General features: G+C 45.2%; 1 protein-coding gene across 1 annotated transcript in view; it reads right to left on the minus strand.

The window, feature by feature from the left end:
• Positions 1-14,769, minus strand: part of TRABD2A (TraB domain containing 2A) — a gene marked incomplete at its 3' end in the record, with an annotated part of 80,500 nt that extends 65,731 nt beyond the window's left edge. Inside the window, exons 1-2 of the mRNA XM_084224782.1 lie at positions 14,458-14,769; positions 5,703-6,263 (exon numbers count right to left, since the gene is read on the minus strand). Of these exons, the coding sequence (XP_084080908.1) occupies positions 5,703-6,263; positions 14,458-14,580 (684 nt within the window). The 5' untranslated portion in view covers positions 14,581-14,769. The remainder of the gene's footprint in view (positions 1-5,702; positions 6,264-14,457) is intronic.
• Between the last annotated feature and the right edge of the window lie 11,892 nt (positions 14,770-26,661).

The raw sequence follows: 26,661 nt of genomic DNA on the forward strand, positions 1-26,661 counted from the left end.
TTGTGGGGATAGGGCCTGGCCCGCCCTTCCATCGCACATTAAAGGTGGACCATGTAGCCTGTAGTAGACTTACTCTACTAACACCCAACATCACACTTATTTGCAATGGAGAAACTCAAGAAAAACGATTCATCCATCAATTTGAATCAGAATGTAAAAATGAGGTTGTTTATTGGAACAAAGAAAAAAAACCTGCAGCATCCATATTGGCATCTTGGGTTAATGCAGCAAAAGCACTGAAACAACTGGATAGTTTGGGGTGTGGGTTGAGTAAGCAAACCAATGGTACATCCCCTGCACTAAGTGGTCTGTTAACAGATGCCAGTAGTGCTAGGCATGCCACTCTATACAACAGGGTTGCTTTCTGCTATTAAAGGTGACTTTCTGCTGCTGGCATAAGGGCATGGATGCCAAGACTTTGAAGGTTTATGCTGCATGAATCTGTCTGGCCATAGCGAGTTGATACCCTGGAGCATCCAACTATTGACTAAGGAGTCAAGCAACTACAAGTGGAAAATGTTAAAAACTGGTTAAACAGACTGTTTAAAGGTTGTGGCTTGTCAGGTTGGTTGTTATCTCTGGTTAAGACATGATTGTTAGTTGTTGTGTTGATGTTATTACCGTGTTTAGTGAGTTGTTTACAGAAGATTTTGCAAAAATCATTGTAAGGAATTTTTATTGCCCAACAGAAAGGGGGAGATGTGATAGTTGGACCGGCAGGGACTGACAGGGAATTTGCTTAGGCTGACTATGCAGAAGGTATCAACCTAAAACCATGGGATGAAAAGTGCTGAAGAGAGAGAATATCTCGACATAGTATGGGGAGTTGTGTGGGTACCATCAAGATGAATGCTGCTGTTGAGCTAAAGAGCCTGCCAGTTTAGGTATGACATAATATTATAGGTTGATTAAATATACAGTTGAATAAGCTAAGGTAAAGCGTGTTATTTAAGTAGCTTGTTAAGGGGTTTCACATAGAGGATTGTGGGATTGTTGTGTTAATAAATACTATGTCAGAGTTTCATATAAGGTAACATTGTTATTTGATTGGTAAGCTATGTTTCTATAGAAGGTAGGAAAATTGTTGATTAGTTGGATAGGACACAGAAGAACTATAGTCAAGGGTATATATTACCATGTCTTCTGCATTATCTTGTCTCCTGAGTTGACCTTCCTAAATGTGATTATATCTGATGCTCTAATAAATGAGCTTCTAATCAACCCTCATCGTTCCTGCCTCTTTCATCGCTGATGATAGCTGGCATCCCCGCAGACAGGCAATGTCAAGGATTAATTGTCACCCCTCAGCCAGAACAGGGGCAAAAGGAGCCAGGATTTCATGAGCAGTCATCCTTTAGTGGGTCCTGGCTTCTAACTGCATCCCAAGCAGCTCTGAAGATGCCACCTGAATATGCAGCAATGTAATCAGATGCCCAGGTAGGAAGAATGCTGTGACAAGGTATAACCACAGGAAAGTCATGGGAGGAAACAATTCTTAAATCAAGAACAGGTAAAAGAATCTTCTACCAAGTGTCCCAGTATTGAGAAAGCCAAACTGGCCAGGGTCATGGCTAAGAAGTAGTGATGGCTGGACAGTGTTTACACTCTAAACCATGGGTCCACACAAAGAGTAGACATAAGTTTAACCTCCTTGTGTTCAACCAGAGACCAGTTTGTGAGGAATACAGCCTGGAGACTACCTTAGTGTACAAAGCAGGTGCCCAGCACAGTACAAGGGCTGACACTTGCTCGTCTTCTGAGCCAGTACTAAGCTGATGTTCATGACACTACTGAAGCCAACAGCAAAGCTGTTTTGGGCTGGAGCACTGATACCCACAATACAGCAAACATGTAAGCACGTGTAACTGTACAGGAAGAGTTGGGAGGGACTGACTCCATGCTGGAAGTCAACAGTGGCAGATCATAGCTACAAAGCCCAGACACAGCTAGGAATGAGACCTATGCAGGGTATTGTAACAAGAGAGGCACTACCCAGCAAAGAAGGTGGAGTGGGAGAACAAGTCTGTAGACAAACTAGGATGGAAACAGCATGAAAGAGGAAAAATAAACACCATGGCCCTGGCGTGGAGACAAACTAACCTTTCCATACTCCTGAAGTTGCACAGAACTTGGAACAAGAGAGAGGGATTGAGAAGGCAGTAAAGTATTTCACAGATTGTGTACACATCACTGTGTACTGAACAAAAATGATACTTTTATGATTTGGCATTGTGGGCAGGCAGCCTGAGCTGAGCACGAACAGAGAGATTTGGCAGGTAAAATAAGGGAGTCACAAACCAAAAGTCTTTGGTACAAAAGCCCAAAGAAAAAGAGCCCCTTGACAGGCACTGTTGGCTGTTGTATGTGGTTTTTGTTTTTGTTTTTTTTTTCATTTTTACTGTTTTCTCTTCACAATGAGAAGGAAGTTGCTAATTTGGGTTTGTCTGTACTTTGCAGTTACTGAGCATTGTGCCCAGGGAGACAATAATCTGTTTCAGACCTTCACCTGCAATAACATACACTATTGAGGCTTTGCTCAATAGAATGGATCAAAACAGGGACATAGCCAGTAACAATGTATGGTTTGGAAAGGGCTTGGGAGTCTGCCTTACCAGCCCGAAGAATAATTTTGGATGTGAAAGAAAAAGCAAACCCTATGCAGAAACAAACTGAAAACACTGAACTTGCTTCTCTGTTAAGTAAAAAATTTCTCTGTGATTCTGCTGCAAGAAAAAAAGCATCTCCCTAGATGACAACCAGAGGGACCTGGACAAACTTGACAAGTGGGTTCACAGGAATCTCATGCAGTTTAATAAGACTACGTGCTAGGTGCTGTGCTAGGGCCAGGACAACCCACAGCACCAGCACAGGCTGGGGATGAGCAGGTGGAGAGCAGCCCTGTGAGAAGAACTTGGGGGTGCTGCTGGTGGCGAGAGGCTGGACCTGACCCAGCCATGGGCACTGCCAGCCCAGAGAGCCAAACGTGTCCTGGGCTGCATCCAAAGCAGCGTGGGCAGCAGGGGAGGGAGGGGATTCTGCCCCTCTGCTCTGCTCTGCTGAGAGCCCACCTGGAACCCTGCATCCAGCTCTGGGGTCCCAGCACCGTGGATGCATGGGAGTAGGTCCAGAGCAGGCCACCAAGATGGATTAGAAGAAAGGAGCACCTCTCCTGTAGGAAAAGGCCGAGACAATTTAGATTGGTAAGCCTGGAAAAGAGAATGCACCTTCCAGTACGGGAACGAAGCCCACAAGAAAGACTTTTTACAATGGACAAGGGGGAATGGCTTCAGAGTGGGTTTAAATCAGATATTAGGAAGAAATTCTTTACTGTGAGAGTGGTAAGGCACTGGCACAGACTGCCCAGAGAAGCTGTGGATGCCCCATCCCTGGAAGTATTTGAGACCAAGTTGGATGGGGCTCTGAGCAACCTTGTCTTAGTGAAAGGTGTCCCTGCCCATGGTGGAAGGGATGGAACTAAGTGATCTTTGAGGTTCCTTCCAAGTCAGACCATTCTGTGATTCTGTGATATTTCTTGTACAGTGTTAGACTATTCCTTACGGGTTTTGTTCCACTTTCCCCAACAGAAGTTTTTAAGTCATGCCTGTGTGTTTGCACAGAAGTGGTCCAGTACTGGGGGTTTACAAACAGAAGCACACTAAAGAAAATATTTTCCAAAGAGCATACTTCAAACTCTTTGCTTGGTATCTGTTAAACACATAATTAACTCTACTGCCTGAACAAACTGACAAGAAAGCTCCGATATCAAAGACTTACACAATTGCCAACCATGAGAGTTCACAAGTCAGTTTCTGAAACAGCCATGAAATTGGCTTAGAAGCAACAAAATCATCTGCCTCTGGTTTTCCTTTTCCTTGAGCTGCCTGTATTGGAAATCTAGTAGTGGGCAGCAGTGGAGGTACGAATTTGCAGTGCAGTAGCTGCTCCAGACCTGCTCCCACAAGGGACAGTGCGCTCCTTCCCTGGGAAGTGAGTAGGGAGGGAAGGAGCTGTAGCCTTCGTGATGCAAATGCACACCTCCACTCATCATGGGTTAACGAAGGGATATGACTTTCCCAACTAGAGGCTAGATTCTCCTGCAGTTTTTGTCTCTCTGGCCTTCTCAGAAGGCTGGGCAATTCTGGATGGTGCAGCTCTGTGTCCCTTGCCCATGCACCTTCTTGGATCACTTGGAATTTATCCCATCTGCTAAACAGCACAAAACCAGCTGCTCTTGGAAGAAAGCTGTGAAGGCCTAAGAGTAAACATCTACATGAGCTTAGCAGGGATATGACTACCAGTCAACATATCTCAGTCTCCTTACCACTTTCTTACAAGGCAGTGGAGAAAAATGCCCACACCTCTGCTTCCATCATGATAAACTATAGGGGCAATTCCAGCAAAAGAAACACATGGGCAATAATGCTTATAAGTCCTCAGCCAGGTAAGAGCTGGAAAAGGAGGGACTTCCCAGCCTATTCCCAGGTTAGCTGCAAGCAAACAGCAACAGCAGAAGGATCCAAAGCACCATGTTGAGCAAAGACTGGAGATGTGAATGAGGTTGCCCAGCTCCAGACAATGGAAAAGAGAAGTGCAGAAGGCCTGCCTGCAGGTAAGGACTGCTCAAGTGATGCACCCTGGGCTGCTGTGCTATCTGGGGTAGCAGCACTTCAGACATTCCTCCTGGGCTGCTGTCCCTGCCCTTGCTGTGCTGCACTCACCTTCTGCTCTTTCCCTTCCAAACCCTGCATCAGTGACAGGACAGGCTTCAGGATGCAGGGGAGAAGGTCAGGCATCAGTCAAAACTCCCCAGCCCTATGACTAAAGGTCCTCCTATCTTGTGCTACGAGGGCATACTGCAAAATGCAAGTCTTGATTATTCCTAAGCAAATGTCACTCCACTGCCCACCTAGCACCACCCTGCAGTAAAGGTATCCCACATTAGAGAGCAACGTTATGCCTGTGATCCCGCTGGGCAAAACAACAACAGACACCACTGCCTGGTGTATTTTGTTCAGAGAGGAGCACCTCATCCAACACACGGACAACACAGAGGTCATTCTGCTGCATGAACAACAGTGCTGAATTCCAACAGGTTTGTAAACACAAAAGCATTTGCACCAGGGCCTGTACTAGTCTTTGCTGTGCTGACCCTCACCAGGTAATGAAGAAAGGGGAAAAAAAAACCCACAAACAAAAAATACACTTTACATTGCAGATGATGGGCCCTTATTTCTGAGGGCATCAAAATATTCACTGTGATGCTTTCCAATCAGCAATTATTTCTCAGCTCTACTCACAGCACCCCTGCTTTCCCCAAGTAATCACTTTTTTCTTTTTAACTTGATATTACATAACCAAGTTTGGAGACTGAGCCCCAGCCTGTCCTGAGCTCCTGCAGGGCAGCCCAGTCAGAGTTAGAGAACACACATCCAAAGATCTGGTGCCTCTGAGGGTAGAACATGCCCAAGGCTGCCCAAGGAAGAGAACAGAGGTCTTCCCTGCCCAGGCCTCGATGAATTCAGCTCTGGCCTGATCCCGTGCTAGCAAATTCTCCTGAGGATGCAGGCAAAGTCATGGGCTGTAGGGAGCAGACACAAGTCTCCGGGTAGAAAGCACTTACCCCACACCCCAGCCCATGCTGTTTCTGCTGTGATATCCAGCTCAGGAGCTAGCCTGGCACCCTGCACACCACTCCACCTCACCTGGGAGAAGTTCAGCCCATTGAGCGGGTGGCACTGCTCTTCTACTTTCTCCACAGCTCCCGTTTGCTTCCTCAGCCGCTCCGCTTCCTGGGCCAGGAACAGATCCAGGACGGGCACACCTCGTGACTTGATGTCTACCTCTGTCAGGGAGTTCACCATCAGCATCACCCAGACCGGCCTCTTCTGCTCCCAGTTGCCAGCAATGGCATTGAAGAGGTAATCTGCATACAGCCCTTTTCCCCGCTGGTCTGGGGTCATCCAGGACGGCATCATGAGCTTGACGTACTCCAGGTGCCGCTTCAGCCGGCGGTAGATGTCCCGGGGCAGCACATCTTGGAGGTTCTTCCCCTGTGGCAGGAGCTGGCAGCTGGTGAGAGCTGAGATGGTGTAGGGGTCAGTGAGATCCAGCTCAAAGTACACGATGTGGCTCTGCTGGAAGGCTTTCTTGGAGTTCTCTGGGATAAAATCCCAGACACGCGTGTATGGGACATGGATGGTGCCAAAGAAATAAGATGGGGGATCTCTCTTGATTGTCCACAGGAAGGAGTTCAGCTCATTTTGCTGGGAGAGAGGGAGACACAGCTGAGTAAGTACACAGGTTTATGCCAGGCCACTGCAGCAGAGGGCTTAAGGAAAACATGGTGCCAAGCTAGCAGGTCACCTGGCTCAGCAGCTGGCCAGCATACACTTTTCCTAAAGTGACTTTGCTCACATAAAGTCCTCTTTCACCATTGTTTTTCTCAGGTCCTGAGGTAAAAATTCCATTTTCATGAAATAAAAACATACAAATATTTCTTGTGCTTTCTCCTCCTGAAAGGTAACACTGTGTCTTCTCAACAATAGTATCACCTGATACATCTTCTGGGTATCTACCGAAAGCAGCAGAGGAGCACAGCCCTAGCACACCATGATTCAGGCACAACACTCACCCAACTTCTGCCTTTCATCAAGTCAAAAATTGGCACTATTTGCTGAAGCAAAGCAGGACAGCAGGATTTCTATCACTTTCACCTCTCACTTCAGCACAGCAAGGCACTTTTCATCAAAGAAACTGCTGTGACACTTAGTCAGAAGGTGGTGCAGCATCATGGGTGAACTTCCCATTTGACTATGCTGGTTTTGCTTGGGGTGGAGCTCATTTTCTTCACAATGGCAGGTATGGGGCTGAGTTTTGAACTTGTGCTGAAAACAGTGCTGATATTATAGAGATGTTTTTGTTAGTGCTGAGCAGTGCTTGCACAGAGCCAAGGCCTTTTCTCCCTGTCGTATGACTGCAAGCGCGCATGCTGAGGGTGCACAAGATTTTGGGAGGGGATACAGCCAGGACAACTGAGCCCAGCTGACCAGAACAACATTCCATACCACACGGCATCTCGCTCAGCACAAACAGCCAGGGAGGTGGGGGAAGAGGAGAGAGAACATTCAGAATGATGGGGTTTGTTTTCTCAAGCCCCTGCTACACGTGATGGAGCCTGCTTTCCTGGGGATGACTGAACACCTGCCTGCCCTGCGAAGTGGTGCATGAATTCCTTCTTTTGCTTCGCTTGTGTGCATACTTTTGCTTTAGCTATTAAGTTGTCATTATCTGAACCCAGTAATTCATCCTTCCAGTGCTCTCTTGCAACCTCTCTTGCATGGAATGGGGATTTAATGAGTGTGGTGCTTGGTTGACAGCTGGGATTATAACACAACAGCAAGACACCAAGAAAATGAGCAACACTAAACACAGCTGGCAGGCAGGCCTGCTGGAACAGGCAGAAATAAAGTTTTGCTCATGGCAGACAGACACTCAGTAAAGACCCCTCACAGCCCAGTACTCTTTCTTGAGTAGAGTAGCAGAGAAGAGCGTGCAATACCTTGGAAAATAAATGAAAAAAAATTTCTGCAGGCAAAACTTGGCCTGCGGTTTCAGGGTATCCACTTGTAAACACAGAGGGATAAAAAAAGGATCTTTTTTTAAATTAGCTTTTAAAACCTCTCAAAACCCACAGCCATCAGGAAGTCAGAATCAGATTTAAATTTGTTCTGCTGGAAAATACACCTCACAGCATCAGCTGAGATACCTCAATACAGTGTTGTGGTGTTCCCACAGGACAGAAGAGCAGATGGGACAGCATGGATCCTGCTTGAATCCTTTCAGCTCACTTTACACCAGCAGCAGGCACAGCCTTCATCACCCACAGCACTGCACTGGTGCCACAGTACTTACTGGAGCAATGGACAAGCAGTGTCTGTCTGCACAGACAGGAAGAGGTAGCCTTTGCATGTCTAAGCAAGAGAACAGGCTTCCAGATGCACTCAAACATCTGGTCAGTCTTGAGCCAGCAGATAACTCTAACCTAAGCTAACTGTGCATGTGTACTGATCTAAGAAGCCTGCCTGACTGCCAAAAACAGAACAGGCTGCTTGGAGGAATTTACTGGAAGCACATTGCCTATAAACTTCTGACACTAAAGACTCAGGGTCAGAAAGGTTAAAGACTGCTCTGCAATGGCTCATCCCAGACAACCTTCTCCAGCAGCTCTGTACATCAAAACCAGGCCACAGATCAGGCAGCACTTCAGCCAAGTGCTACCACCAGTCTTCTTCACCTGCGTGGACTACAGAATATAGAATATCATTGAAGTCCAACTCCAGGAGATAAATGGGAGAGCCACATGAACTGCACCACATGCCCAAGAGCATTGTACAAACCAAATATATTCCAAAGGGCTCTTCAGACTGTTCTGCAGCATATCAAGAGTCTGAAGAATCCTGGCAGAATCCTGAAGAATCCTTCAGATCCTGGCAACACCATCCTACAGGACAGTCCCAGAATGCACACCTGAATTAGAGAGCACAAAATCTCTCCTGAAGACCATAGGAAGAAGGGTTAAGAAACATGAAGAGCCCCGGGGGTACCAAAGAAACAGCACAACAGGTGAATGAAAATCTAACATAGACCTGGGAGGAATACAGAAGAACGAATAAGCAAAGCAAAACAAGAGGAAAATGAGAGAGGGTTCTCCCCCAGTGTAAAACCTGCGTCCCTGGGGCTGTTGTTTGCGTCCACTCTGGCTAGCTGTGGACCCTGGCCCACACGGTCTTACAGGGACAAAAGCAGAAGAGGAGAAGTGCTCTTCTCCACGTGGGGATGAGTGTTCTGTTTGTTGGCTGGGGAAGGGACACCTCAGACTCTGGCAACCCCCCAGGTAGAAAGAGGCCTGTTGCCTTACAGCAGGGGACTTTTATAGCGGAGGGAATGGGAGCCAATGCATGCCATTGAGGAGGGGTGAGGGCAGGGGTAACCAGGGGACAGACCACCAGGGGTACAGGGCAGGGGGATCACCCAGTGCAAAACAACAACTAAATAAACCATTTGGTGCAATACAACACCACAGCATTAGTCAGAAGGGGAAAATGAAAGGGCATGCCACTGTGGTGAGAAATGAACTGGAAGTAGTGGTCAGGCAGCAAGGAGGAAGGACCAGAAGTGCTGCTGTCCATCTACTGCAAGTATAAAGATAGAGGAGGCACCCAGGACAGGCATGAGGATAGCAGGTCAATACTACGTCTCTTCACACAGGTCTGATTGTGTAGGTGGGAGTGCACAAAACCAGGTACAACTGCAAATAATCGCACAGAGCAAGTGGTCACCAGCCAGCTTTTCAGCTCCTCAATAAACCCAGCAAGAAGGTTCAAGCCCAGATAACTGGTACCAGACTTTAATATGATCATTAGCATGACTCTGGACTACTGCACACAGCCCAGCTAGAAAGGCTTTTGGTGTGATACTCTTTTTTTTTTCCTCTCTGCTTATCCCCACAACTTTCATAATCAGATACTGAAAGCAGAGTAATACAGCCTGGCACCAGTGGTACCTCTGAAGAAATAAAACAGGCCATCAGCCACAGAGTACATGAAGTCTTCCTTTAAAGAGCCTGTAGCACAGGCAGAAGGAAAGCAGGCGAAGACACCACATCGGAAAAAATGTAACACAGTTCTTGAGACCCTGACATCACAAAGCAGAGCAGCTGAGCACTCTTGCTGGCACTTGCATGTCAAAAGGAGTAGTCATGAACTTAAGAAATCACCCTAAGCACCACTCAGACCTTCACAGAAAGCCTGGAGCCAAGCCTGGAGAGGACAGAAAACCTCAGTGTCCCACCACTGACGGCAAACTCCCCGAACCCTGCAGAATCAGTTATCATCACCAAGTGATGGTACACGGGGAGCTCACAAAGCTCACTCTCTCTCTAAAAGGTGGCACTACACCTGCTCCGGACATGCTAGCGCCTCACACTCCTTTGGCATCTCCTTTTCCTTCCAAAGTGGAGACTGGAATCCCAGCAGCACTCTGCCTCTGTGCCAGACCCCTGCAAACAGCCTCCCGTTACTGCTCTGCATGACTGGGGACGGGGCAAAGCCCTTGGTGTGCCTGAGCAGACCTGTCCTCCCCTGCTGTACCTTCAGGCACTCCCTGCAGACCTCCTGGAGCTCTTGCATGTATCAGTGCAGCCTCAGAGAGGGAAGAGCAAGGATACAATCTCACCCCAGCACTATAAAAGGGCAGCTGTTAAACAGCACTCTAGGTAGCCGTGAAATAGCACAGGAGCAGTGCCGAGGCTTGTTCAGCATCACACCATACCCCATCACTGCAGCACCTCGTTTCCCTGAGAGCATGCAGTAGACAAAAGTGCAGTAAGATGCTTTAACACAGCTGTTACAGCAAAAAAAAAAGGTGCTTTAAACAAATAACAGTCAAAGTGTTGTCCTGGAGGCTTATTTATGGCAGCTGAGCTGTGCAGCTTGAGGAATTTCAGTTCCAGCTGCATAACAACAAAAAGGTTCATTAATAGATCAAGATGCATAGATACATATTTCTGTCTCCACTCTACAACTTACAGGTGGTAGTCAATGCATTACTCATCACAGGAAAAACCCTGAGCAAGGGGAAAGAGCGGCAGTCTCACATGAGAACACAGGTCTCCCAACTTGCTGCCACACAAGGTCCAAGGAATCATCAGATCAAGGTGTTTCTCAATGCTCAGCACTGTGGCATGGTGCCTTCTCCTCTGCCTTACCTCCCCAGGTGAAAAAACTGACACTGTCACAGAGAATACACTGGGACTTGTGGGATCAATTCCTTACCACAAGACTTGGAAAGCCTCCTTCTCAACCTAGGCTGCACAGGGGACAAACTCCACTGTCCACTGAGGCGCAATGGGGACACACAGGGACAGAAAACACTTCCCCAGCGTGACAGGACAGTAGTGTCAGCCACTGCAAAAATTCTGCAAAAGCATGGCACTTCCTTGGGAGCTGAGCTTCCTTCTTTTTGATTAAAAAACCCCAAGCCTCAGATTCTGTTCATTTCATGTTAGTTCATTTAGCACCAACAGCTTGCTTTTCCAGCACTATTCAGAGATCCATTACAGGATGCAACCTGTAGTCTTCAAATATACAAACACTACTGCCTTTGTCAGATATCACACATCACTTCAAGTGCAGCAGCAATGATTCCTCTGGAAGAGAAATGCCGAAATCAGAGCAAGTGTCTTTCCCCCCCCCCACAGAAACTATCTCAAATTGGGCTGAATGACATACTAACAAGAGTAAAATTGGCAAACAGCCAGAAAACAATTCAGAAAAACACAAGGAGGAACAAAGAATTTATCTAGTGACAGCACTCCAAACATCTAGAAAAGCATGAGAGTATAAAAAACTAAACAGAAAAGTTTGGACAGAAGGCTGTGGTGATGCAGGGAATGAAGGCTCAGAGGGAAAGAAAAACAGTCTGGAGACTGAAGAACTGGATGAGAACTCCAGACATGGACAACCTACACTTGGTCAGCTTCCTTCAACATGAGCTCTGCTTCCTTCCACCTTCCTTCCATCTCTGTAGACTATGCATTTCAAAGCACGAAGTATATACCTCACTGTGCAGGCAGATGCCCTCCATGGCTTCACTGTCTTTCAGGACCCCTAATATTCACCACTTGACCTCACAGCCACACCTTCCAAACCTCAGCCCAGAACTGCACTGCTTCTCAAGCCACAATATTCTCATGCCTTATTTTTCTTGCTAGCTACAGAAGCCAAAGCACATGGCATGCAATATTTCACCCAGGCAGGCAGCCCTATAACCCTACCTATTATGGCTTTCTCCCTCTCTCTTATCTATCCTGGCATCCTATCTTGTCATGTTCCTTTATACCTAATTGGGGCAAAGATTTCACTCACCCCGTTACATGCCTATGCAACTATGGTAATGCACACAAAAATGTTAGCCACATTTTTAATAGTACTTATATTGAGCTTTTGCCCACCTGCATTACTGACACTCTCAAACTCAGTTTAAGACTGAAAGTAGAACTCACCTGGGGAATAAACACTGTGCTGGCTACAGCTACTAAAAGAACACATCCAAAGTGCCAGAAATGAAAAATAAAGTTTTTAACTAAAAAGCCACAGGTTAAGAACAGACATATGACTTGCTCTGCTGAAGGGCATATATGGGGAAAAGCAGCATAAATTAACTGGCCCTCTATCAGGAACAACACAACATAAAATACTAACCAACTACAACTACAAGCATTCCAAAATTAATTCCTGATTTCTGGCTTTGATTTTTCCAATACACTCCAATGTTAAGCAAAAAGAAAGCAGTACCAGACCACATTACTTAGTATCTGGAATACAACCCAAAAAGATTCCAGCATACTTTATTTTAAATTAATTGTTTTCAATGTTTTTTTTTTTTTTTAGAGTTTGGCTTTGGGGTTTTTTTGAGAATGATAAGGCACATTATTGGTTGTAGCTTTAACTATAATTTTGAGTCATGATGAGAAAGCCTTCTGAAATACTGTAGTTTTATTCAAAATAGTACTTTTCCAGGCAACAACGCACATACTTTTTTCATGGCAGAGACTGAGACAACCAAACAAAAAGAAAAAAGTTAGACCTGTCTAAGAGAGGTAAGAAAAGGAATCCTATAAAGAACTAAAGTAAATTCAAAACCCATCCGTGGTGATGCAGGAACAAGACAGTCTATTTTCCCTAAGGAGTTCTGGTAAATATTCATAAGGATAAACTCAACAGTTTTGTAAATAAGGCAGACACTGTCATTCCTAGACAGTGTGGTTATTACCACTGTCCTAAAGACCCTCGGAAACGGCCTGCCTATTCCAGAGCTACAGGTGGTCTCACATGTTAATGACAGCATAATCAGCAGATAATTACCTACCATTAACACATTTCACCTCCAGTCTTGCTAGCAATTGGCAGAAGTCCAGTCAATTTTTTCTGAAAAAACTTCCTGCCTGTCCCACCCAATCTGTGAAGTTATCCATTTCCACAAGGATGACTTCTGCTCAGGAGCTGTCCTCGTTGTACTTGCTCTCACTAGCTCCTTGCACTAGTTTCATACCGGCCCACATCCTTTGCACCTCATGCCCTCAAGGAGAAGGGGACCTCCAAAGGGTTGACCTGGCTTTATGGCAGCGTCACAGCTGGCCACCTACAAATCCAGTTGACAAACTAGCTCCAAGCAAATTGTAAAGACACCATCCCCCAAGGTAGGGCTAGGCTCTGTTTAACTCAGGCAGACACCTCCAGCCAAGCACATGTAGCTTGGCATACGGCTGATTCCATAATGCCCTAATCCTAGGAGAAGATATTCTGGGGAACCAGTATGCTCACAGAGGCAGGAAGGCCCCCAAGATCAAGGGCTACATGTAGGTGCATGAGGAGGTGAGAGAGCGGAGTGAAGTCACAGAGCAGACCTCCTTCAATTGCAAAACTTTCTCACACCTACCCTGCAGTGAGCCTGCTGTGGCCTTGGCACCTCCCCAGTGCAGCAGTTCTGCACTTACTTCTAAGAACTTCCAGTTTCCTTAAAGAGCTGTGCTGGTGCAGTTAAACCTGCCTGGAAGGGAAGGTGAAGTGGCAATACACATATCCCAGAAGCACGTCAGGTCCAAATAGATGCCAAGAGACAGCACAGATGGCCTGTTAACACAAAGTAAGTTCAAGAAGGCTTTTCCTACGTGATTTTTGGTACTCTGTCTCGGAAGCTTCAAGCTTCAATAAGAACGACTTTTTCTGATCTTTCATAAACATGACAGACATCGCCTAAACCAGCTTCCCAGCGGCCGTAACATCACCCCTAACTTGCAGCAGGGATCCTCTGCTGCGCTAAGCACCCACCGGAGCTAAGTCAGTGCATGCCGCTCCCGGCTACTGCAGCCAAGCTGCTAAGTTTAGGAGACGAGCAAAACCTAACACAAGGTATAACCGCGTTCTCACGCCAAGTGGCCTTTGCTGGTCCGAACCTGTTCCATCACGCTCGGCGTTCTGAAGTGGCACTAGGCGGTAACCCTGCGCGGGACAGCGTTAGCAAGTCACTCTCGGCCAGTCTGCCTTCTTGCGAGCAGCGCAGCTCGTCCTACTCACCGCAGGCAAAAGATCCTGCTGGGGTTCACCCCACGCTCCTCCTGCCCCATGCACGGTCCCAGCTCCCTGCCTCGCAGTCCCGGGAAGCCGCGCTGCCGCTGCCGAGTGCTTGCCCCCCGAGCACCGCGCCCGCCCGACAGAAGGCACTCAGCCGAGGTCGGGGCGGCCCCGCACGCTGCCCCCTCCCGCCACCGCACCCCGGGGGGACCAGACCCGCGTCCGCCGTGCTGCCGGCGCGGTGCGGGGCGGGGCGGGGCGGACGGCAGCGCACCCCAGGCAGGAGGGCATCCCGAGGCAGGGGGGCACGGCGGGCGGTGCTTACCTTTCTGCGGAGCGGGCAGGCGGCGGCGCGGCCGTGCCGGGCTGTGGCCAGCAGGAGGAGGGAGCCCTGCAGCAGCAGCAGCAGCAGCAGCAGCGGGCGGCACAGGCCGCCGGGGCGCGCCATCCCCGCGCTGCGCGCAGCCTGCGGACCGCGTCCCCCTGCGGTTTCTGTTTTGTCCCCCCACCTTTCCGTGCTTCCGCACCTCCCGTTTTACTTATTTCTCTTCTTTCTTTCTTTCTTTTTCTTTTCTTTCTTTTTTTTTTTTTTTTTTTTTTTTTTTACGTCTTTTGCCCCCCCTTTTTTTTTCTTCCTCCTCCCTGTTAGTTTTTGTTTCTGGACGTCCGATTCAATCCCGGAGCTCTCGCAGGAGCAGCCCCGTCCCCCGGCCAAGTCCTCCAGCCTCTGCCCCCTCCTCTTAAAAGGTCCCCTGCGGGGCGGGGGGAGGAAGGGGAGGGCGCGGGGCCCGTCGCAGCGGAGGCGGGCGGTGGGGCGGCATCGGGGGGGTCCCGCAGCCTCCGGCCGGGCAGTGCCACGCTGGGACCTCTCCTGGCCCCGGCGGGCTGGGGCGGCCGCGCCCCCCGTCCCGCAGCCCTCGGCCAGCCCGCCGCGCCCGAGCCCGCAGGGAGCGCAGCACCCCGGCTCTGTCCGCCCTGGGCCAGCCCGCCTGTGTCTCTGCCCTTCCTACTGCTCTCCCTTCCTACTGCTCTTCTTAAGAGAATGTAAATTGGAATATTGTGATTCTTCAGAAGCTTTTGTATTGCCCGTTGGCTTGAAATATTTTGACTGATTCTTGTGTCTTGGGCGGCCATTCCAAAGTTGTGCGTCCAGTGTGCTTTGCATAAGCGGTGTTCACAGCATCACCAGAACATCTGAGATGGAAGGACCCGCAAGGGCTGTTGAGCCCAGCTTTTCGGTGAATGGCCTATACAGGGATAGAACCTCTGACCCTGGCATTATTAGTACCGTGCTCTAAGTGTGATCCTTACATGATCAAAAATACACCGAAGAATTTATCCATCTCTAATAGTGAAATTCAGCTGTCCCTGCCGAGGGGGCTAGTGTTTAAATCTTCGCAAAAGTACATACACCTTGCTGCTACTACAGTCTTAAACATATTGAGAAAAGCCAGAAATGCACTAGGTTTTAATCCAGTGCAAAGTAAAAGAATGAGCTTTCATAGCTCTCAAAATATTCAATAGTCTCCTCCTGATAATTTTATTAGGGCATGCATAAATAATTAATATCTAGCAAAACTGTTACCACTTTTAAGGCTGAAACTGGGTAAACCTTTAGAGTTAAAATGCTAACAATCCGTCGCTCATGGTATGGAACAATCCTTCCTGCTCATTCTTACTTGTTTTAATTAAATACTTCCCAACAACAAAGCAAAAATCTATTGAAGCCTTAAACAAAAAGACAATAAAGGTCAAATGAAAGGTAAAAGGCATGTCACTCTATGAAGCAGTATCTTTTTGTTTAAGTGGAAGAATAAGATGTTGCTTTTATTTAGCTCATTCTCTATGATGAATTTTTCCATATGTTGTCAGTATGATTGTATATAATTATATTAATTATATATAATTATAATATATTAATATGGTATAATTATATTAGTAATGTAATACTAATTATATTAGTAATATATACTATTATATTAGCAATATATATTGTATTAGTATATACTGTCCAGTAATTTTTACAATTTCTACCTTAGTAGTGACCATTATGCTCGCTGTCCTGAGGGGCTTTCTTCTGATTTGGGCTTGTTGTTTTTTTTTTTTTAATTGCTGGTGGTCCTGACCTACCCTTGGGCTTAGTACACAGAGTGAACAAAGATTGTCTTAGAAGACCACTATAATTTCTTTATTAATGTGGACCCTTCCTTCCAAAGCTGTGTATGTGAAAATAGAATGCACAAAGCAGCACAAGAAAGCATTTCTGGCTGTTTGCAGACTCAGATAGTCACTGTCTCTTTAGCTTTCCTATATTCTTACTTCTAAACACATCTTTTTCTACCCGAAATTCAGATATCTGCCCCAAGGTTAAATTCTGCATTACAGTCGATAGCAAATTTCCTCTCAGCTTAAAGAAAGAAAAGGTGTCGTTCTTTACTTTTGTCTTATTTTTTTGGTACAAATTAACTGCTTCCAGAAGAGAGTAGACAGAACCAAAACCCCTAATTGTTTTGCCTTCTTTTTTTGTGCATTACTATATATCTGAATCTTGTAGATTTTGATGAGGCAAATTATTCTGGAGTAATACATGGAATGCATCATCTTTGTTAGGTTATGCCAACCATTTAGAGCAAAGAGTATTATATGACCAAGGATATTTTAATTATTACTTTTTTCTTTCTTTCTTTCACCAGGGAAAAATACTACTAGCATTTTGCTAGCCATTCCGGTATTCCTGTAACAATCAGAGGAAAAAGTGTAGATGGTACCTTTTTCTTTATCTGCCCCTCGAAAAAGAACCCTGATTCAACACTGGAGCATCAAATAGTGAATTTTCCCACCAGTCGCAGGTAGTCAAGCAACTTTGCTGAACATCACTCTTAGCAGCCACACATTTGGTCATATGTCTGTCTGGGCATGAAAGCTGGATAGCATTCATACAATACCCTATCAATCTAGAGAGAATAAATTTTTCTTGGCAGAGAGATGTGCTGGCAGACTGATTAGGTATCTTCTGTGTGACCATTTGGTTCGCTTCTTGTTTTAAAGTAGCAAAATATGTAACAATGCTTTCTGAAATGCAGCACATGGCAATTAGAGGCAATGCAGATTAACATGCTGCTTGGCCTTATTTTTAAATTTGTGGAAAATGTGTTCTTTGTGGTGAATTGCTAATGAAAATTAGGGAGCAAGAAAAGACAAAAGCAGTGTTTTAAAGAGACTTCCAAAGTAATTTTTACTTGCACTGTGACATTGCAGTAGAAAGCCGCACCCTAGCTCTATTAGCAGAAGTCTAAGAGATAAACACAACATTTTTATTTAACCAATTTCTCTCTGTAGCATGGCCAGGATTTGTTTATCCCAGCCCCTTGCAAAATTATTTCAATAGGACTTCAAAATGTCCTTACATCTAAGCATGTGCTTATGAACATTGTACAGAAAGGGTAAACAAGCACGCACTTAAATGCTTTTCTGGATCAGTGCCTTAGACCACGGAGATTCTGTGCCCTGAGTTGTCACTGGCTGGTACTTAATTCAAGGTAATTGAAGGAGCTGTGTCTGCTACAGCAGCACAGTTTGAGCAGCTAGTTGAAGCAGCTGTCGAGCACAAGCAGTTGGTCACGCTCACATCCCAAGCTTTAGGTATGCCTGCAGGTGGGGCCAGGAGGTCACCTGGGCTGTGTGCAAAAACAGACTGCTCCTTTCTCTTTTTTTTTTCTTGTTTGTACATCAGCTGATGCTTCAGCTCGTTTCCCCAGGCCATAAGAGCATTTATGTGGAAATGGCTGAGAGGCTGTCAGAGGCACAAGTCTCCTCAGGTGGGTGTTACTGGTGACAGATCTGCAGAGCATCGCAGTCCAAAACTCCTGCAGGTGCTAATTGGGAAGGCATGCATCCATGTGCACATGTGACACACATGCCTGAGAGACCTCCCAATTACACATGTGCCTTGTTACCCAACATTAACCTGCAGTGGGAAAGAAAGCCACCCCACACAGCCAAACACAGCCAACCTTGAGTGAAAGAAGCTGCCACAAAAGAGGTTTGCACAGAGTTCAGGACAGAATTATATTCACAGTCCTTTAACAGGCAGGTCAGCTCTGATTCACCCACTGTTGAATATGAATTCCAAACTGATTTTAATGACCATGAAATTAAAGCATGAGGGTTTTTTTTAAATTTCACCATTTAAAATTATGAAACATATCATAAAGCACATAAAAAAGGAGCAAAGGAGCTTTTTTCATCAAGTTGAGAAAAAGTACTCTATCTGCATTTGAAAGGAAGTTTGCTTAGAAGGATTGATGTGGACTTCAGAGATTCATGAACAGAGAATCCCAATTATGCCTCTAGATAAAAAAGGGTTAGTAAACTTTGTATTATGTTACTGTATGAAAGTGTTAGGTCACCTGGAAGGGAAATATGGGGAATATATTACAAAGTGAAGTGGTTACATGTAATTATCAAGCATAGTCAGCTAAAAGCCAAAAATAAACAGGGAATAGTAGAATTCTGCTCTCCAAATGCATCTTAATAATAGCAATCTCAATTTGAATGGAGATAGAAAACTAAACAAAAATAAATCTCTTCAACATTGAAAGGGGGTGAAGAGAAAGTACATGATCACAACAGGGAGCCCTGAATTGTGCTAGGCCCCAGAACTTTTGAAATAAAGGAGAGGATCATTTGAAGCCAGGCTGGGAGGCATTAAATGACGGTTTACAAACTGCTTTCCCCAATCTGAAAGTATTTTTATGAGAGTGGAGCAGTCCCTCTTCTCTTTGCACTCCCTTCTCAAACCCTTCACTGGGCTGGTGGAAAGATGCAGGAGAAATCAGTTCTGCAAACTCCAGTGGACCATAGTGCTGTGCACATGAGCATTCATCTAGGAAGCAGCTGGAAAGACTGGGACCCTCAGGAAGGCTCCAAAATTTGTAAAATCTTTAGTTTACATAGGTATATTTCTGATGTCTTCTAGGAAATACCAGGACAGCTTTGCTTTGGAACAACTATAGGAAATTTAAACCACTTAGGTATGCATTGAATTCAGTTTGTCAATTAAATTAGGAGTTTTTTTTCAGGATGTCTTTGGGGGAGAAAATATATCCTCATTTTTTAGCAACTGTAATTAAGGATTTTCCACAAAGCAGAGAGGAGTTTTCCAAGAGATAAGACTTATTTTCTCCTGGTTTTTAGACTTGCTCTAAAAAATATGAGCAAGCATCTCAAAGACAATATGTAAGCAACAGTAACTTGTTACAAAATGTTGTCTTAACAATATGTAAGATGCCTTTTTTTTTTTTTAAACCATATAAATACACTGTGAACGCTGCTTGCATTTACTGAGGCAGTAACAGAGCCATAGAGTGCATATCATGGGAGTGAAGCTCCAGCACAAGGGAAAATATTTTTGGTGTTTTTCAGGATACTGACTTCAGTGGGGTGGAATTTTTCTTTGGGGTGGTGAAGGTCAGATCAGTCATTTGTGGCACCAAAGAATTGCCATGTATTTTCCAACCCTTTCAGACCTGCCTTCTGAGAAGCACTTGAATGTGTCCTTGCTCAGCAGCTAAGCCACTGCTTATCCTGCTGGGTTATTTGCTATGCAGACTTGCACAGCTAATGGCCATCCCTGCCTCAAAGCATTTAAAGCTCAGGTCTTGTGAAGAGTTACATAGACAGTTTGCTTCACTGACTGCAAAATGTCCCAGGAAAATTAAAGAAACAGCATACTGAGAAAGTTCCATGGAATTCTGGATTAGCCTTGAGCTCTCTCACAAGACCACATAGCTGGATATGAGCCTGTCAGTGATTATCCTTTACTTGACCGTAAAGATTCTTGTTTCTTGTCAGCCCATCAAGTGCAGCAGAGCTGAAATTAAGTTTTTATTCTAGGTCTACTTTCATGGGTAATTTTCTTTTAGTCAGCACTTGCTTTGCTTTCTGTCAATTGGGAATTTTCTTTCTCTTCACTAAATACTGAAGAAAATGCCTACACTTTTTCATCAGGATTAAAGAAGATAAATTTAAAAGAGCCAATAAATGTGCTTTCTACTTATTCCAAGAAATGGCACAACTCTAGCTTGACAATTCTAAATGCTGAATTTATTTGCTGAAACAACATTTTTGAATGGGGAGTGGACTAATAACTGCCTTTAGCCGCAGCTGTTGCACCTCACTTTGCCAAGCAGGTGATCTTGAAGAGCTGAAACGCTGTCCAAATCTTTATCAGGCACGATGAACATTTCTGCTGGAAATGCTGTGTAACTTTCTTAGCCAGTCTGGATCTGATTTTCACTCTCTCCCCTGACAGCTCTGTCCAGGATTTCAGTGACCACAGAATTACTCCCTAAATCCCGTGTAAAAGATGTGCTACACAAACAGGCCAAATCACCTCCTCTGCACCCACTATGATGACATAAAACAAATTTTTTTCATCGTTGTGGTGACTTTTAAGTGAGTGAATTGCCAGGGACATGAAAGCAGCAGGACCATGTTCACCCAGACCAGGAGAGTTCTTGGAAACGTGCTTAACTGGAAGCAGATGGACAGTACCACAGCTGAACCAGATCTCCTCTTGAGGCTGAGATCTGGTCAAATGCTCTGTTGTGCAGAAAACAAACCCAAACCAGAACAATCAAAGGAAATGGAACCCTCCACTGGCCTGTGTGTTTAATGCTGAATACAGGTAAAAACATTTTGGAGGGAAGTTCCTGGGGACACAGTTCTTTCCTAAGGATATCTCCTCACCATGTGAAGATTGAAGAGCTGGCACTGAGCCATATGTGCCAAACCATTAGCAAGACAACCCATTCTTCCCTGATTCAGGCACATGCACAGAAGATACTTTGCCCTGCTTATTTGCCTCCTGGTGGTGGACAGCACTCCTACTTAATTACTGTGACTATCTGCAACTATTTTAAACCAAAGCCTCATTTTTTAAGCTTCAAAGGCATTTGCTAGAATTAGCTTTGACATTTCATGAGGCCTGTAGCCTTTCTTCAGACAGACACGGACACCTAAGCCTGAATTTTCACTAGAAGTCCTGCTTTGGATCTTGCATTTTTACTAGAAAATTCAGGATCCAAAGAAGGACTTCTGTGAATCTCTCAGGTCACTTCATCTCCATACCTGACAAGCAGTCAAGCCAGCTGCTACACTTTGTTCTCCCCACACCATGGGGCTAGCTTTTATCAGTAGCAGGAGCTCACAGGCTCATCTCAGCTGCTTTCTTGAATCTGCACACAAAGGACCAGGGTTACTTTCCCAGCCCAGACTGCACAGGAATGCAGAACCCATTCACAGATGGGATCTGCACGAGATATTGCACAGACGGGGTTCTGAGCAGCACTCAACATTGATTCCAATCTTTTCTTTTCTACAGATAAAGGGATTTAGAATGTATTGTTGTTTGCTTCTCCTCTTCTTCTGGTCCATGAAGACATTCTGACCAGAAGATGGCATTATGATTTCTATGGATTTGTCCTAAAGCATAGCGCTGTACATTTCCTAGGATGGTCTCTTTCCCTGTGCCCATCTTCTGGAGATTCTGCCCACTGTGGAAGGCTTCAGGCCTCAATACCTGTTAGACATTATGAACCATCTGCCTTTGGGTCCTTCTGCTCAATGGCTGCTAGCATCACAGCCCAGGGGCAGGGCAGCGTCTAGACTCCCCACAGAGAGTGCAGACTGGTGCCAAGCATCCAGTGCCATTACAAACCAGCTCTCACAGCTCTGCACAGAAGTCAAGAGGACCATGTGCTCAAATAAAATCATCTAGGTTCAGCACAGGAAACAACTTTGACTTCAAGAAATAAGGGAGGTCCTATTTTATTCTGGAATCTAACTTCCTGGTCCTCTTTAACGTTTTTAAATTCAGTTAAAGAATGTTTCTTTCCTCTGCTGTCTTCTTGATTGTGCCTCCTTCTATTATCAAGCAATAGGACAATGAACCAAGAATAATCAGTATCTAGATGTGTCAGTTTGTCTCTGCACAGATGCAGCAATGAGATGGCATGGCAGTCAAACAACTGAAGTGAATAGAAAATGTTTTAACATTAACAATCCAGAGACTGTGTCCTAAAGATATGAAAATCTGGGGGAGAATGGTATTAGACAATAGCATTTCCTGTCTAAAAACTTACTAAAGCTTTGTCAGATGAATACCAAGTCTTATAGGATATATCCTGTTCACTGTCAAGTCAGAAGAACGGATAGATGTGGAAGTTAAGGCAGGAAGAGGTAGTGTTGTTTCTCCAAATGTTTGACAGTGAATTAATTGTTAAAACTGAACAAAATTTTCATTACTGCTACTATTACTTCTAAAAGCTATATACAGGCTGGAGTAGGAAATCAGCTTGGATGGTTCCCTACTCCAGCCTGCATATGCCTTTTGCCTGGATGGGAATTCAGACAAATGCATTCTGGTAGAATCTTTGTTTCCTCTGGTGAGGAAAGAGGAAAGAGCCAAATATAGTCATTCTGTATTTTGGGACTAGGGCACAAGAATTTTTCTGCATGTCACAAAACCTGTGGTGCCAGAGCTTGGCTTTATTCACCACCTGCTTTACCCCCTGAACCCTGCACAGCAGCTCAACAGCCTTGCTGCATCTGCTGCTCATCCAGTCTTTGCATAGCCTTTTTATCTTTTGCATCACCCACAAGATTGCTTCCCTGGCTCTGTCTAGGAAAGGAGAAGCTTTCTGGCTGTTTGCACTTAGCACATCCTCAAGGTGCTCTGCCAGTAGGGATTTCTTTTCCCAACCTCTTGTTCCTCCGTTCTGCTTGCCACTGCTGCCAGAATAGCACTTCATACTTGGTTTGTGATTTTGGGCTCAGTGAACACAAGCAAAATCACATGGGGCCCCCTGAAGTGACTAAGGGATGATAGGGCTTAGCTGCAGGCTGAATGAATGGAAGTGGATACTAGAGCATCCATTATATATGAAAGGGATTTTCCTTACAGTAAGCTTGCATGAAATCAGCCTTTCCACCTAAGATAATCACTTATCCACCTAAGATAATCACAATTTAAAAAATCATCATCACTTAAAGAATAGACCTCTGTGGTAACAATTCTGTGGCTGTGCAAAATACCATCCTGGAAGAACACTCCCTCCAGTTGCTCATCAAGACCAGCTAATATGCCTACAGTGAGCTAATATGCCCATGAGGAGATGCAGTGTGCCAGGACACTTTCTTCCTGTGCTGGCACAGGACACATCCCTGTCAGGTCTAAAAATGGCCTTCAGGCTGTAACTCTAAACCAAAGGAGGAGATTGCACTTCCTCAAAAAGTATGCCTCCAGGCGTCCATAAATTATAGAGAGACCCCCAGTAAAGACTGGAGGATGAACTATTTTTTTCCTGGAGATCCTGGGCCAGTGTTGATTCATGACACTTGCTCAGAAGTGCTCTTTCAGCACATTTGCTTGAGACAGCAGCAGAGTGACACTGAAAGCACTTACAGACACTGAAAACACTGCAGGACCTCTCCTAAGCAAACAAAAGTGTTAAATTCTTGGCTAGACCCCAGTGGAGGAAACCAGATAATTTACACCTGACTTCCTGGGATTCTCCCCATCACTCCTGGAGACACAATGAAAAGTTGTCACTCCTTGCCTGGGATTCAAATCCTTCTGGCTTTAATGCACACTTTTTGTTCACCAGCACCTACCAAGAGGTCAGTTCAGTAGATTTCTATGGGATTGCTCTCTCTAATTCCCTTCAAGAAAATTTGCAATGGAGATGAGAGACCTAGTGGGGGTTTGCCCCTTGTCATCTAATTTTAAGACAGTGTTTGTCACCCCAGAACAGCATCTGGCCTCCAGAAACATTTTCACAATAGTTTTTCCTGCCTGTCTGTTCTCATACACCTCCATAAGCCGATCTTGTTGCATACATGGAAATGCTGGGAGAATTCAAACTGCCTGCTGTGCCAGAAGAGTCTAACCAGAAGAGTCTCTCTGCTGTGTCAGAAGAGTCTAACTTTTGGGATTGGTCACCTCACTCTAACCAATAGAAGACACCCTGTGAAAGAAAAGCTCTTTTTTTTTGCAGTTTGTGTTTTCAGAAAGTTTGAGGAATACAGCTGGATGGCCAGGTTTTCAAGTTTGCTTGGAAGTGTACAGGGGTCAAAGGTCCTTGATAGACAGTGGGATGAATGTCAAATAAACACATAGTGTTGTGTTAAGATAACAAAGCTAGTTCAATGGCTGGTAGGGTTGCACAACTCCATAGGGCAGCAATATGCAGGGACCAGGTTGTGTGGTGTGTCCATCACCTGTTGTGGTAAACAGGATCCTGGAGCCATCCTGAGTGAGGATGAAAAGTGTCCCAAAGCAAAGCATTGTAGTCAAGCATCTTGATACATCTGTGGCAGCCAGCTGTGTCACAATGATTATTTACTGCTGGTGTAAGCAAAACCAAGAGTTTAGAAAATACATTTTTAATAGAAAAAAATGGCTGATTAGATAACTATAACTCTATAACTCTAACATATATGTGATAACTGTAATAAGCAAAGTTTTCAATCTCACAAAAAACTGTGGCTGCACCTTAGCTAGTGCGAACAGCACTGATAACTTCAGCAGACATCAATTGCCACAGAAGCCACTGGAGAAATGGGACATCCATGCTGCAGTAGTCTGCTGAGCACTACAAGGGCTTTTCTTCAAAGTCACCACACTGATCTATGGGCACATTTGCTTGTCTTGCAGCCATGAAACCTCTGCTAACTCTGAACACAGTTATCTCAAAGGTACCCTGTAAGTAAGAACCAGTAAGAATATAGGTCCCAGGGCCTTTCTATGCCACTGATTAGCACAGGCTAGGTTGATCCTGGAACCAGAATTCCAAACTAACTCTGCCCTCCAAAATGGCATTGATATCTCACATAGCTGGTGCTCAGAGACAGAATTCCTTTTTGTATCAGCTTCAGAAACTTCATGGTTTAAATGCCTGGTGATGTTTTTCCCAGTGCCTGTGCCTCTTCCTCAAGAGAAGATTATTGCTGTGGCAAAGATCCCAAAAGTTCTCAGAGACAAGGCTGATTTCCACAGACAGCAAACTATCTCAGCAGTAATGTCACTCTTCTTCATTTCCAGTGCTGCATGCTCAGAACCATGGTTTAGGTCTCAGACCAGGCAGTCACTGGAAAATCTTCCCTATATCTACTAGTACCTTGAGAGAATAGATCACTCAACATTAGGGCTGGCGTTGGGTCTTGTCTCTGAAAATTGCCCCAAAAGAAGCACAGTAAGAGGCATCTCTGAGGTCTGGGTTAGAGCATTCCGTTCATTATTTCCACCTAGCCAGCTGATGAACATTTTGTCATTATTTTTCCTTAAGATCAGTTAGAGGCATGATTTCAAAATCCATCCAGTCCATCACACTGCTGCTTGTTACCAAGAGACTGCAAGCATCTGGAGCATATTTCCCCCACACAGTGTAAGAAAAATGTTCTTGCTGGCTTTTATTTAATTCATACCACAGAATTACTTAGTTCTGAAACAAAACTGATCAAATCTTTGCCTGTGTTTCAAGTTTAGTAGATTGTAAAAGGTTTTGCGTCTGCTGATTATTCAGAGACATTTCCAGTTCTGTTCCTCTTCTACTTTTATGAGATTTATTAGATCTGAGCAGGGCACAATTGCAGCAAACTCACTTTTGTCAGTTACCAGTTAAATTGCCCCCAGGCATAAAGGACAGAAGCAAAAGGGAATGTCACAGAGTTTTTGTCGGAGAAAAAGCTGGAAGGCATTGCTTCTTTTATTCCCTAGGACAACACTGGGTAACCAACTCACACACTAACTGGTATTGCCTAGTGGGTTGGCCTCTGGATTTGTCTTACACCTGAATGACCCTGTATCAACTTTCCAGAGCCTCATTTTCCTATGGTTGTAAAATGTGGGTGCTTGTTAATGTGCTCCTGTGTCTGCAACAGAGAGAAGAGAAGCTGCACAAGAGGAAGCACTGCTACTGACAGATGATGATGGCAAAGGCATTTCACTGCCATGTGCCACTGAGCTGCTGGACTCCCATTACCTGGGTGAAGACCATGCTCACCTTAGACTGGTCTGAAGAGATGCCCTGACTCACTGCCACAGAATCACCCCCAAAGTCCAGCCAAGCCATTTAGAGCCAGTTGCCCAGGACTGAGTCCAGTGTACCTTTGAGTATCTCCAAGGACAGAGATCTACCACCTCTCTGGCCAATCTGCACCATTGCTTGGTCACCCTTACAGTAAAAAAATGTTTCCTGCTATTCAGAGAAAACCTCTTGTGTTTCAATTTGCGCCCATTGCCTCTGGTCCCATTACCCAGCATCACTGACAAGAGCAGCTGAAACATATTTGCACACTTTTTCAGGTATTTGCACACAGTTATGAGATCCATGCTTTTCTCCCCATTTGTGATTTTCTGCTGGTTTCTTTTGATGCAGAAAGACCTTTCCTCCAGATGGCATAGTACAAATAAAACAGCTCATGCATAATACCTGAGCCACAGCCTTCAAGAAGAAGATCTCCTTTC

Source organism: Fringilla coelebs (genome assembly GCF_963513975.1).
Source record: "Fringilla coelebs genome assembly, chromosome: Z".
Classification (NCBI taxonomy): Eukaryota; Metazoa; Chordata; class Aves; order Passeriformes; family Fringillidae; genus Fringilla; species Fringilla coelebs.